The sequence below is a fragment of the Podarcis filfolensis genome, assembly GCF_964270895.1.
Source record: "Podarcis filfolensis genome assembly, chromosome: 6".
Classification (NCBI taxonomy): Eukaryota; Metazoa; Chordata; class Lepidosauria; order Squamata; family Lacertidae; genus Podarcis; species Podarcis filfolensis.
The window spans coordinates 23,313,266-23,327,668 of NC_139609.1; the positions used below are offsets into that span (position 1 = coordinate 23,313,266).

General features: G+C 43.6%; 1 protein-coding gene across 3 annotated transcripts in view; it reads left to right on the top strand.

Moving 5' to 3' along the window:
• The window catches only part of OLFM3 (olfactomedin 3), a 162,966-nt gene that overhangs the window by 102,946 nt on the left and 45,617 nt on the right, over positions 1-14,403 (top strand). Inside the window, exon 1 of one of the 3 annotated variants that reach the window (XM_083620492.1) lies at positions 6,881-7,237. The exons of 1 other annotated variant lie outside the window; for it this stretch is intronic. In XM_083620492.1, coding sequence (XP_083476618.1) covers positions 7,067-7,237 — 171 coding nt within the window. In that variant the 5' untranslated portion in view covers positions 6,881-7,066. Of the gene's footprint in view, positions 1-6,880; positions 7,238-8,374; positions 8,554-14,403 lie in introns of those variants that run through there. One more of the 3 variants, XM_083620494.1, reaches the window with a different exon arrangement.

Here is a 14,403-nt window from a genome sequence, read left to right on the forward strand (position 1 = left end):
TCAAAGTGCAAGTAGATAAATAGGTACCACTCCAGCGGGAAGGTAAGTGGCATTTCCGTGCGCTGCTCTGGTTCACCAGAAGTGGCTTAGTCATGCTGGCCAGATGATTCGGAGGCCAGTAAAGCGAGATGAGCATCACAACCCCAGAGTCATCCATGACTGGACCTAATAGTCAGGGGTCCCTTTACCTTTTATGCTGTTTGTAAAAGGTACATAAACTGTGTGAAACCTGTGATCGTTGCAGTACCCATCACTTACGGGACTGTCCTTTACTGCAGTGAAGTTAGTTAAAGGTATTGTCTTTCTGGAATCTTGGTTGCGTTTCTTATTGTATTCCCTGCCTGAGAGGAACCTGAGGGATGGTTTTGGCCACTTCCTTGACTACGGGATGCTGAACTAGAGGGGTCATTGTCCAGATCCAGAAAGCTCTTCTTTGGTTCTTAAGTGGTCTGAGGACAACACTGGAGGAGGAGTTTAGTTATATCTCAAAGCATCACAGTATTTCTACACCTGTTCCTTTGTGTGGCTTGAGATTATCAGATGAAATGAAGCACAGAAACACAGGTAGGGCTAAACCAGAGCTTCTGGAAAGAGAGCAGTTTCAATTAAGGCAGATTGTGGCCATTGGATGTAGCACACAGCAACCACCAAAGCTTGTCTTTACTTTTAAAGAAACAAATTTCTAGCCCCTCTAGGCTTGAAAAGAAGCGGACCATTTTCTGGTGACATCTCCAGAGCTTAGAGGCTCACTGGCAGAGCTAATCTGGTGCTCCTGCCACAATATCTTCACCAGGCCAACTTCCCTGCGACTTTGCTTCTCCATTCCGGTAAGAGGCAGTGACTCAACTCCCTGGAGGCCGAGTGAGCCCTGCTGCCCCCACCGTGCCACCTGCAACCAGACCAAGTTATCACTTCAATAATAGCCACATGTGTTTATCCACATAAAGCTGGATGGCTGGAAAGTTGGTTTCAGGGTTGCCTCCAGTCTGCGAGGGTCCTGAGCACACTGTCCACCTGCTGGTGGGGTCCTTCCTCTAGTGGGCTTCCTGGAAGCAGTGCAGGAAGGAGCAGGCAGTAGCAGGTGGCTGGGTATCACCACAATGTCCAGGAATGATGCCACTCCAGGGGCATTGTCTGAAATCAGAATGGCAGCTAGACTCAGCCACCTGGTGTGGCTTGGAATGCTGGGCTGGGGGGAGGGGCTAGAATCAAGGAGGAGCCAAAACAGGCATCAGTTTTGGCAACTGGCATCAACTGGCAACTGCCCAAGGATGGCAACTGCTGGTGATGGTTCTGATTTAGTGGACCTGAAAAACTGTTTTCTCACACTTCTGCACCAGCAAATAATAATAATAATAATAATAATAATAATAATAATAATAATAATTTATTTTATTTATATCCTGCCCTCCCCAGCCAAAGCCGGGCTCAGAGAGGCTAACAACAGTAAAAATAACACAATTTACATAAAATCACACTCAATTAATTGAAATACATTCTAAAATAAGTTCAGAATCAAATTAATGGCAACCATTGGGCTAGAGTTCTATGAAGATTACAGAAGGAGAGAGGGGGTCAGACTGTGCCTTGGCCAAAGGCCTGGTGGAACAGCTCTGTCTTGCAGGCCCTGTGGAAAGATGTCAAGTCCCGCAGGGCCCTAGTCTCTTGTGACAGAGCCTTCCACCAGATCAGGGCCACGGCCGAAAAAGCCCTGGCTCTGGTTGAGGCCAACCCAACCTCCCTGTGGCCCAGGATCTCCAAGATGTTTTTATTTGAAGACTGTTAGGTCCTCGGTGGGACATACTAGGAGAGGCGGTCCCATAGGTATGAGGGTCCTACTCGACCCTTGGTAAGATGATACAGAAAGCCATCTTATCAAGCCGTTCCATGCTCACCACAGTAAGTCCGAAGAGAAACTTCAGCAATGGAAATCAGAGGACAGATATGGGAAGAGCACCTTGCTCCACATTTTAATTAGACATCTGCGTCTGATGAGAAGTAAAATTCTCCTTATCCTTGGCAGGAGGGCTGAAGAAGACTCAGATGAGGCAGTGAAATTGTGCCTGGACTGTAGCGTTTCAGACAGCACTTGTGGAGCTCATGTGATTGATGTTCTCCTCCATGTTATAAATAAACTAAATTAAAATTCCTGCTGTACATACAAAAGTTACCTGTCAGTGAGAAGGCTAGGCTTGTAGATTTGGGGAGAACTTGTTAAACATGGAAATGCAAAATCTGGGGTGGGGAACCTGTGGCTCGGTACCTGTTGTTGAACTCCAATTCCCATCATCCCTGACTATTGGCCATGCTGTATGGGGATGATGGGAGTTGCAGTACAGCAACACTGAGGGCCAACGATTCCCTGTCCTTGTATTCAATAATGTGATTTGCCCCACTTGCAGTCTGAAATGATGCAGTCCAGGAATAGTCTAGCTATGTCTTCTGCTGCTGCTTTGAACTAAACCAGGAATATATCTTAGAAAGAGGCCACATGCACCCTGTGATAAATTACTATTTGATAACGAATATCTGCATCCACCTATAATCAATTGGAAATGCACTGTTTCCATATATTGACTACAGCAAATTTTACTGTGTGGCAGTGCCAGCCTTTCCAGTGCCATTCTTCATGTAGGAAGGTAGCTACGAGGCATATTCTAGTTCATATATTTTATATTAACTGCTAGCTGGTGATTTGCCATGGAACAGAGAGCTACAAATTCCAAATGGAATTTTGGTTTCCCTCATTTGCCTGTGGACTAAAACTTAGCCAATTTTCAAGGGCATACTTCACAAGAATACTTTCTGCAAAATAATATTCTGTCAAACTCAGTATTTCCAAGAAAGAATTCAATATTTAGAAGCGAGGGATCTCTTTTGTATATATGTGGCCAAGCCTCCAAGTCCCTCATAAAATTATACAGCAGATCACACTGTGTTTTGAAATAGGCATTGATTGATTTTTCTGTACATCTTGGCTAAATCAAAGAGATAGGCTGAAATAATTTGAAATGCATAAGGGGAAAGAGGAGCTTTGGTTTGCATTTGGAGCACAGATTCAGGGGGATGCGTAGAATGGTTGTGCCAAATATTCTCTCATTTTTATATTCACTTTGAAAGTAGCATATTTGATGCGCGCACGCACACACACACAGGCCATCTTACTTTGTCAACTCTTCCCATTTATTTAGCATTGTGTGATATCCAATTTCCTCCCTTCAGACCTCATTGCTCTCAGTAACAAATGTCTCACTCGTAACAAATGATGGAGGCTAGTCCATGAGGGCAAATGGGGTACTTCCCTACCAACCTCATTCTGTCTTCAGCCAACTCCTGCCTGCCTGTCCTCCCAAAACCAACCAGGGAGTGTCTCTGCCTGCCATTGGCACTGGCTCAACATATTGTTGGTCTTCCTGCCTCCTGCCCTACCAGTTCCAGTGGGCTCTACTTGCCAGCAAGAAAGATCTGCATGCATCAGCAGCCATGTCATGCTTGAAAATGGCCTTCCACACTCATTGGATGCTTCAGATGTTCATCACATGGACATCCCTGCCCAAGTTGTAGTAATGTTCACCTGAGCCTTGGTGAACAAGTTGGATGATGGCTGCAGCGAATTGGAGCCAGAAGCAAGCTTTTTGTGTTTTATCTTTTACTTTCTCTAAAGTAAATAGAGCATATGGAAAAGTTACTTGAATTTCATACAAAGTTTCACAGAAGCAACTTACATCCAATCCGTTATTAAAATGGAACTCCTTGCCAATTACAGGTGTTTAAGATCCAAGCCCATACATACTGCTGGTTACTAAGGCATTTCATGTGGTGATAATATTCTGGGAAACCAAAGGGATAGAAAAGGTCATAGGCAGCTGCTTTATTTTTATTTGTTCCTCACGCCATTGCATGGTTCCCTGGGCAATGTCCAATTAATAGCTTAACACGCTTTGTAAAAGGCAGAGATACACACAAAAAATAACATCATAAAATCCAAAAACAGCACAGATAAACAAGCTAACTGCAACCACCCTCAAATTCATGTGGTCATGTGGGCAGCTGAAAAAATCTCATAGGAGCTGAAAACCTATTAGCAAAGAGCAGCACAGCCAAAATAAAAGCAGAGACAAAATACCAAGTCAAACCATTGCTTAGCTCTCTCAGCACTGAATGGCAGAAGTTCTCCAGGGTTTCAGACAGGAGGCTTACCTGGAGACACATGGGGTTGAACCCAAGGCCTTCGGCGCATGCTTTGCTACTGAGCTCAATGGAAATTTCAGTTGTAGATATTTCAAAACCTTTACCTGCCAACAGCATCTTTTTATAGGGTTCTTCCAGGCACGCCTGGAAGAAGCGGACCATTTGGATCCCTTCCAGTCGGGATTCAGGCCTCATCATGGGACTGAAACTGCCTTGGTCGCACTGGTTGATGATCTCCGGTGGGCTAGGGACAAAGGTGAGAGCTGTTTCCTAGTTCTGCTGGATCTCTCAGTGGCATTTGATACCATCGACCATAACATCCTTCTGGACCGTCTTCAGGGGCTGGGAGCTGGAGGCACTGTCATACAGTGGTTCCACTCCTTCCCCCTGGGCCGTGTTCAGAAAGTGGTGGTGGGGGATGAGTGTTCAGACCCCTGGGCTCTCACTTGTGGGGTGCCTCAGGGTTCTGTCCTCTCCCCCATGCTTTTCAACATTTACATGCAGCCGCTGGGAGAGATCATCAGGAGGTTTGGGCTGGGTGTTCATCAGTATGCGGATGATACCCAGCTCTACCTCTCTTTTAAATCAGAACCAGTGAGGGCGGTGAAGGTCCTGTATGAGTGTCTGGAAGCGGTTGGAGGATGGATGGCGGCTAACAGATTGAGGTTGAATCCTGACAAGACAGAAGTACTGTTTTTGGGGGACAGGAGGCGGGCAGGTGTGGAGGATTCCCTGGTCCTGAATGGGGTAACTGTGCCCCTGAAGGACCAGGTGCGCAGCCTGGGAGTCATTTTGGACTCACAGCTGTCCATGGAGGCACAGGTCAAATCTGTGTCCAGGGCAGCTGTTTACCAGCTCCATCTGGTACGTAGGCTGAGACCCTATCTGCCTGCGGACTGTCTCGCCAGAGTGGTGCATGCTCTGGTTATCTCCCGCTTGGACTACTGCAATGCACTCTACGTGGGGCTACCTTTGAAGGTGACTCGGAAACTACAACTAATCCAGAATGTGGCAGCTAGACTGGTGACTGGGGGCGGCCGCCGAGACCATATGACACCGGTCTTGAAAGACCTACATTGGCTCCCAGTACGTTTCCCAGCACAATTCAAAGTGTTGGTGCTGACCTTTAAAGCCCTAAACGGCCTCGGTCCAGTATACCTGAAGGAGCGTCTCCACCCCCATCATTCTGCCCAGATGCTGAGGTCCAGCGCCGAGGGCCTTCTGGCGGTTCCCTCATTGCGAGAAGCAAAGCTACAGGGAACCAGGCAGAGGGCCTTCTCGGTAGTGGCGCCCGCCCTGTGGAACGCCCTTCCAGCAGATGTCAAAGCGATAAACAACTACCTGACATTCAGAAGACATATTAAGGCAGCCCTGTTCAGGAAGTTTTTAACATGTGATATTTTACTGTATTTTTGGTTTCTATGGAAGCCGCCCAGAGTGGCTGGGGAGGCCCAGCCAGATGGGCGGGGTATAAATAATAAATTATTATTATTATTGTTGTTGTTCTAGCCCAGGTGGCCTCAGGTGAGCCTTCATTCTAAGACTGAGGAAAAGTGAGTCCTGACTTTCTCAGGAAAGACTTTCTCATGCGCAGGGACCAACCTATTACACCCTTAGGAAATAAGAAATCTATAATATTGTTCTTAGGTAACTTCTTTATTTGTACAATAGTTTCCTTAGATAAATTGCAATATCATGAGTCACAACAGAAAACTGTGGAAATCATGGGAAACTGTGGTTGATTATGGGGTTGTTGTTGCCAATGATGATGTGTTTTATTTGTACGTTGCCATTGGATACACAATATTTTACAGACAAATGTAACTAAATAGCATCTCTGCCCCAGGGAGATAACAATCTAAACCATCTAAATATCGATAGAAGAGGCAAGGAAAGAATATTGGGAAAGCAGTTACATATACCTAGACTTCATTGCTATCTGTGAGGACTAAAGATACAAGTATTTATGACTGTCCTAGATAGCAATGAAGTTACAACACTTATTCTGCCACATCACAAACAGAAGTTTTGGTAGCCGGTTTTACAGTAATCCCTTTGTCCTCATTTGAAATTATGTACATTATTTCCCACCCTGTATTTAAAACCAGCATAAAGAGTCCAACTTGCCCAATCAACTGCCAACAATGTTGCTGTTGTGTGATTCATTGCACCCTAGGTCTACAGGTCTTCCTCCTTCCATCCCTTCTTCTCCATCATGGGTTTGTATATGCACATCATTCATTTGTGCACATATGAAATCTGCCATCATTGGCAGAGCCAAATATGCAGCCTGACCCTATTCCTGTTTATTTGGAAATCAGACCCACAGAACCCAGCACCCTTAAATGATGACACAGGCAAGCATTCGGGACCACTTTCAACCATAAGTTCACAGTTTCTTCAGTGGTTATATGCCCACCCAAATAATTGTCTGTGAATCAGAAGAGGCTTTCTTGCATATCCATCAAGCTAGCTGTATCGGGCTATTTTTCTGGTGCCTGTCCTGAGCGCGGCCGCTTTATTAGCCACCGTTAGTCATCTCCCACTGGTTGAGCTAACTAGATTTTAACAGATTCCTTAGAACCTTCCACTCTCATCCCCCACTCCCTCTCCCTTTCCTTCGCTCCACAGGGAAGCTGTAATAATTACAGGCATATAAAAAGGATTGTGTGTCTGTGGCCAGCCTGCTTTAGTGTGTGGTGATATAAGAAAGGAGACTAGGAGCTGCACTGGAGGGGGGAAGAGAGAGAGAGAGAGAGAGAGGCTGCCTGGATGTGTGTTTTAGTGGATGATTAAATCTGGGGAGGCTGATCCCCTTTCATGCTGAGGATGTTGTGAGCTGCAGGAACGCCTCTCCCTGCCAGCCTGCACTAGGATGATAATCAGTCACTATGAAAACTCATTAGCCTCCACAGCAATGAGTCCTCCACTGCTCAAGCTGGGTGCTGTCCTTAGTACCATGGCAATGATTTCTAACTGGATGTCCCAAACGCTCCCATCACTGGTAGGACTAAACACCACCAGGCTGTCCACTTCCAATACTCTAGTAAGTAACTGCAATCTCTTGAAAGGCTTCGTTTGGAGGGCTAGGGAGGGGGGAGAGACATTCAGCAATTTCTTTTTCTTTTTTAAGAGACTGGGAAGTCCTTCTTCGTAAAGTTTTTCATCTCCTTTTTAAATCTGTTTTAAGTTGGAAACCTCCCCAGACTCCTAATTGATGTATGTTGCGAGCTGGACCCTAGAACCTCAGAACATCTGGAAAGGATCTTTGCAGGAGAAGGTTTTGAAGTGGGCTTGTTGAATACTTGTTTAAAACCCTGGGTACTGTATGCAATATGCAAGATGTTTCTAGATGTTGAGTTTTGGGTTGTTTTCATATGCAGGATTATTATTATTCCAAAAACAAACAAAAATCTTGTTGTGGTTATGTGGAGTAAAATAGATTAGACTGTCAGAGTTGTTTATTTTTATGTTTATTTTATTGTAAAAACTATCATATGCAGCAGAGCAGAATAATTTCTCCCTCCTCACCCCCTTCCTGCTTCTGCCAGGTTTCAATGCAGCATGCAAATATCACAAAATAATATTTTAAAAGTAGGAGTTTTACCAGTTGGCCAGAAAACAAACACATACTTGCAAGCAATTCGGTGAGGAAAGAATGCCAATTCTTATTCCCAGCTTACCAGCTATTGATGTTCTGCTACTTTTCCTTATGGATTTAATCTCCCGTTTATGACTACTTGCAGTTCATATATGATGCATGCCAGGAAATTTTGTTCCAGCATAAGAGCAGCCAGTTCAAAATTGCTTTTATCTGTCTCGTTCTGTGGTCTTAATATTGGCTTAATAGCTTGGTGGAAGGGGTGAACCCTGGGTTCTTTGCCATCTCATTTGATGAGAGAGGAGCTAATGAAAGTTTGAAGAGAGGGCACTTAAACTAAATATCTGTGAGGAATCATTCCTCCATACCTGTGCTAACATGCAGTGTAATTGCAATCAAATATCAGGGCAAGAACAGCTTGGGGCTAAATTTCACTTAAAAACTAAAAGATGTGATTAATTTACTGATCGATGTTGAATTTGCCAAAAGCCTGTGAACAGAGGAAGATAATTATAGTAGTTAGCTTCCAGTGCTGTTCATTTAGACTCCTTGTTTTGCTATTTTTAAAGACCTTCTAATGTAGCCCTATTGATTTCAGGGAGACTGTGGGTAGAAGGGAGACAATTCTGATTATTTTCAAGAAATACAACTGAATTATTGCCCACCTTTGTACGTACTGGGGCTCTGGGAAGATGTGAGTTTATCTGAACCGTGCACCCAGTTTGACTTACTAAACTTGATGGATCAGCTCTTCACCTAAGGTAAACTAGTGTATGTAGCTCTTTAGACCTCAAATGAGCTGTATCGAGTTAAGGATTGAGGCTATACATTGTGTGTGTGTGTGTGTGTGTGTGTGTGTGTGTGTGTGTGTGTGTGTGTCCTTATGTTTGACTGCAGTAAGATGAAAAAAACTAATTGGGTTTAGTTAAGGTTACAGCTAGAAGGACGGGGACGAAGTGTCACTGTTTCTCTCAGTTATATGTTGAATGATTAAGATTATTAATTTTTGCAAATTTGGAAAACCTGTGTGGTGTAAAGGATACATTGGAAGACAGAGGGTATCTGAGTTCAAATTCTTTCTTAGCCACAAAAGTAACTGGCTGGCCTTGAACCAATCTCAGCCCAACCAGCCTTGCAAGGTTGATGTGATATGCATTGTCCAAACACGTTTGAGGATGGGTGTTAGATAGATTAATAGATCCAGATGATTTATCAGGGTTCCCCCCCCAAAAAAAAAAGAAACTGGGAGACATATGAAGCCAGGAAGAGGGTAGAACCTACAATAAATTAGCTTTAATATATGATTTGTCTTCATTTCAAAATTTACATTTTTAGGAATTTGATCCAAGGGCAGGCCTTCAAGTATAACTGCCTTGTTCCCAGACCCTAAAAGCAGTGGTAGCATCAGAAAAGTAGTTGGGGGCAGAAATTCAACAGAATGAGCACAGAGGGCCACAGAGCACAGCAGGTTGGCTTTTGAAGTAAGTCTAGCAAAACTCCTTCCTCTTTAAAGAGAGGGTGGCTGTGTGAAGGAAGCAAAGTGATATACCTTGCCATCTAAAGGGACCATTAAGTTGAGTCTAAAATGTCCTACTGTGTACCACTGTGTGAGAGGACTCCTGTGATGAATCTAAGAGACAAATGTAGAGACAGAAGTCAGGACAACCTGATCAGAACCTGGGCCAATATACTTTAGAGTAGGCTGGTGAGTTTCCATTCCCCAGATAGAAACAAAGTTTGGATCCCACCCCTTAGTCACTCTTTTCTCACTCTCTTCTTTTTTCTTTCCTTCTTTCTTCAGCAGCTTGTATTTGATTGTGTGTCTGTGTAGGGTGTCCGGCACACAATATCTCCAGATATCACACATCCTGCGAATTATTTGTACCGCTCTCTCCTAAACCTTATGACCCAAGAAATAATCTGTGCTCACAGCTAGCATTTGTTTGGCACATTCCAACGCACTTCGCCTCCATCCTTTCAGCAATCCCTGCAGAAGCAGCCCCTACAACAGTAATGTAATCCTCATACTTCAGGCGAATGAGAAGGAAATAATAGCATGTCTGTCTTACTGTGGACCAGTTAGCAATATGTTCTCTGTATGTAGAAGGCACTGGGTGGTGATTATGAATCCGCTATAGATAAACTCGAAGTAAACTATCAAATGTGAAGCGGAGAGTTGTCTTTTTATGAAGCTTGGTACCTTTTCAGATATTTTGCTGCACATACTGTATCATAAAGGAAGAGCAGTAAATCCACTTTCCTTTATTATTTCCCCAACTGGGCTGGAGAAATATTCTCTTTTTCCCTTTTTTTCAGTTGCTGTTTTTATTGAACTTGATGGAATTTGATGCCCATCCCCACCCCCAAAAAACCTGGCCAGTATATATTGAGTAGCCAGTCTTCTATTGAAACAAATGAGGCTGTTTCAATAGAAATTTTGCATTCATTGTTGTCATCCCTCCTGCTTTCAATTCAGTGGAATCTGTGCAGGAAATTTTTCCACTTAGAGATCTGAACTCCAGCAATTGCAACTAAAAACATGTTACCGTGTTATCATCAGACAATGACAAACATAAACAGCTTGGCTGGAGTACAGCTATTCCGCAACTATGTATTTATATCCACACACACACACACACACACACACACAACACACGTACATTGGCATCTATATTACGAACATGCAACATATAGAATGTACTCACATATTCACTATTTGAATATATCAACGTATAACCCTTCACCATTGCATCTATGAATCATAACTTGTGAAATGCTCTCCCCAGGTAAGTTCGCCTGGCGCCTTCATTATACACACACAGCTTTATTACGGTCCATAGGCCCATTATAAATCTTTAGGCACCAGGCAAAAATGTTCCTCTTTAACCAGGCCTTGGGTTGACTGACATTCAACGCCCTTTTTAAAATGTGTTGCAGGGGGTTATTGGGTTGTTCTTGTTTTTATTTTGATTATGTGTTTTGTGTTTTTATATTGCGATTTTATCCTGTGAGTATAGGGCAGTATACAAATTTTAATTAAATAACCATGACAACAACTTGATATATAATTAGCAGCAAGATTGCTTTACATGCATTCTGAATCGTACTCGTGTTTCAGATAAATAATAAAGCTCTCAAATTGTTCTCGGCTTCTTGTCCTTCTCACTTATATTTCAGTGAGTTTTGATACTGCATTCTGCTTTATTAATCCATTGTACCAGCAACCCCAAACCCCTTCAAACAAAGGCAAAGTAACTTCATTCACCCCCATTCATCTCATGTTGCCCTCGTCTCAACTTTCTTCCCCTCCGTCTGCTAGTTTGTTTCCCTTGTCTCTCTTCCCCCACTTCCCTCTGAAGTTTATCTTTCATGCCCCACTTCTCAGTCTTCCTTTAGTTCCTGGCAAAGCATCAAGGGCATGGACAGCACTGCAGAGATAAGCATAACAGTCATCACCATAATATCTACATATACATGGCAGTCTTTCTGTCTTCTTTCAGATCTTTCTTCAAAACCTGCCTGTTTTGGTGTAACCCCTTCATTTTATGTCAGCTCTAAAGATAATGTCACAGTTTGTCATATCTGGGACCTGCAGTTTCATAAATATCATCTCAAAAGAGAAGTGAGATTGCAAGCTCCAGATCTGGCTGAAATCTAAGCCTGAGAAGAATACCCAGCCCTGATCTCCATCCTCCTCCACCTTATCCTGATAACCAAAACACTCTTCCCCCATCCTCCCTTAAAGGCATAGTGGTTGGCAGCAGCATAGCATCACATGAAGAAAGGAGGGAAAGGGAGACAAGTTCCTCCATCCTTTCCCTGATGTCCTGGCACTTTCCCTGATGTCCACAACTCCCACAACTAGCTGTTAATATAAGGGGAAGGAATAAGTTGTTTGGAAGGTCTCAGCTAGCAGGGAGGGCCTTTCTGGAGATTTGAGAGGGAATGGTATTCCGCTTTTCGAAATGTTGGATTTGCTCAGGAAATCAGCCTAGTTCAGAAATAATTTGGCTCTGTTGGTAATCCAACATGAACTTGCATGGAGAGGAAGCTCACCCATTTGTTCTCATTCATCACTTACTACCTTTAGCAGTTCTTACTCTACCTCTGTAGTTTTTCCAGCTGCTAATTTTTAGAATGTAGTCTATTTGGGGGCAGGGACCTACTTGTTCATAACTCTGTTTCCTGCAGTGTGTCCAGCCCTAAAGATTTGCAGGCATCCTTTTTCCTTTGCATGAAGAGAGATTTCCCCCAGCTTCCTTGATTTTTCTCAGACCAGCAAGCAGCAAACCTGCATTTGCAGGAGACACACTGGTGGCTTTTGTTAGTTTTTGTTAGGTGTGGTGATGAGGGCAGCTAGCTCAGTATTGTCTACCCAGACTGGCAGAAGTTCTGCAGGGTTTCAGGCAGTCCCACCTGGACATGCCAGGTATTCAACCTGAATATCTTCTGCATGCAAACAAGATGCTCTGCCAATGAGCCATGGCTCTTTGATGCAAAACAAGTGCATCAATGCTTTTCGAAAATGAAAATCCAGCTTTACCTGCTTGTTGCTGTGCCATTTCTCCTAGGAACGACAGCCCTTCTAAAATCACAAAAGATGCCGGAAATAATAAAGGAAAAACAGAAGGCACAAGAGCACTGTGGCCTAAATATAGCCTAATATCATCAATCATTTAAGCCTGGGTAGCCAATCACAATGCCCTTCCACTGTGCCTAAGGAATTTTCTTTGTGCTAAATATGCATCAGATGAACAGGAAGTTATTTTAAAAAATGTCTTGTAGTGATTACTTTTAGAATAGCACTAGTTCAGCATGCAACATGCTGAGGACTCTTCCAGCACATCATATCTCATACATAATATGCTTGATGTCCTTCGGGTTTAGGGAAGGTTTTGAGAATCCATCCTTCTTCTCGTCCTATTTATTGTCTCCCTCACTGTCTAAATGTAGATTGTCATACCTTCAGGGAAAGGAACTTTCCCATTCTGCTTATGCTATCCTGTTTAGCATTACTACTACTACTCTACTACTACTACTACTACTACTACTACTACTACTACTACTACTATTATGCCACCCTTCTGACTGTTGCCCCAGCCACTCTGGGCAGCTTCCAACAAATTAACACACAGCAAGACATCAAAATATTGAAAACTTCCTTCTACAGGGCTGTCTTCAGATGTCTTCTAAAAGTTGTTTATTTCCTTAACATATGATAGGAGGGTGTTCCACAGGGCAGACACAGCTGCTGAGAAGGCCCTCTTCCTGGTTCCCTGTCACCTCACTTTTTGCAGTGAGGAAACTGCCAGAAGGCCCCCAGAGCTGGATCTCAGTATCTGGGCTGAACGATGGGGGTTCACTCCATTAGCTACATAGATTACCCTGTATAAATTAATAAGAAAGCTGCAATCCTATACACACTTAGGAGGCAATCCAAACCCAAGCTTCTCTGAGGAATAAGTGAGTTAGGATGTAGTGAATCTCTGGTTCAGTGTAAGACTGACCCCCCCAACCCTGGCTCATCTGAAGCTAGCTCAGCTGAGGCTTGTATTAGTCTCCCTCCCCCCCCAAAAAAAGAGGCATTCTGCAGTGTGACAGGCATCAAACTGGGGGCAGGGATACACTTATGCTGGATCCTAATTCCTAGCTCAATCGCATGACCTGATAATCCAGCAAAATGGGTGGCATAAATCAAATTCTATTTTAGTTTTCCCTCTGCTGGGCTTACACCAGCTCAGTTAGCAATAGCCTCATATCTGAATGGAGTTTGGATCTGGTATACTTTATGCTGTCGTGTCTTAAGCCACTTTAAATTATGCTGGCTTCCCAGAGTTCGGATTGCTCCATCAACTGGGAATAAGTCTCTCTGACCTTCATGGAACTTACTTCTGAATAGACTTGTATAGGATTGTGATATGAATATTAGTTTTGGATCGAATAAACATCATCACAGTATGTTCTTTGATTTGTATGTGATATGTAGCTGTCCTATCTCTTAGCCTCATCCGTACAATAATGGTGACCCAGTTTCCAAATGTGGAACTGAGGCCAAAAGATGCCCAACTGAGTCTAATGCTGAGCAAGAATTTTTACCCATAGTTCCTGGGTCCAAAGCTGTTGCTTAGCAAGAATAAGTCTAGCTTAGACCTGTGGGAATTCTTTCCCCCCTCGTTAGCTTTTCAGTAACTTTACATCTGCAGTTGAGTTTGTTACTCGCCCTCAAACTGTTTGCTTATTCGTTCTGTGCGGGGACCAGCACCACAGCTCTCCATCCCGTGCCTCAGATGTGCCAATGCCACAGCAAGCTTGTGATCCATTACTGAGTCATTATTATAAAATATAAACTGCCTTAAGTGCTTTGGCAGCAAGGGGGTAGATAAGTGTCATAAATAAATAAGCAACCCACATTTTAATAGCTCGGAGAATGGTGCAAATGTGAATGAGACATGGATACAACATGAGCATATGTTGGGATTGGTCACAAATTCGTGTTTATCACCTGATTGATCATCCCTTGATTACTCAGCAGCAGAGCTGGGGGGGAGGCAGAGCCCAGTTGCAGAACACAAGCTCTGCCTGAAGAAGGCCCACATATCAGGCACCTCCAG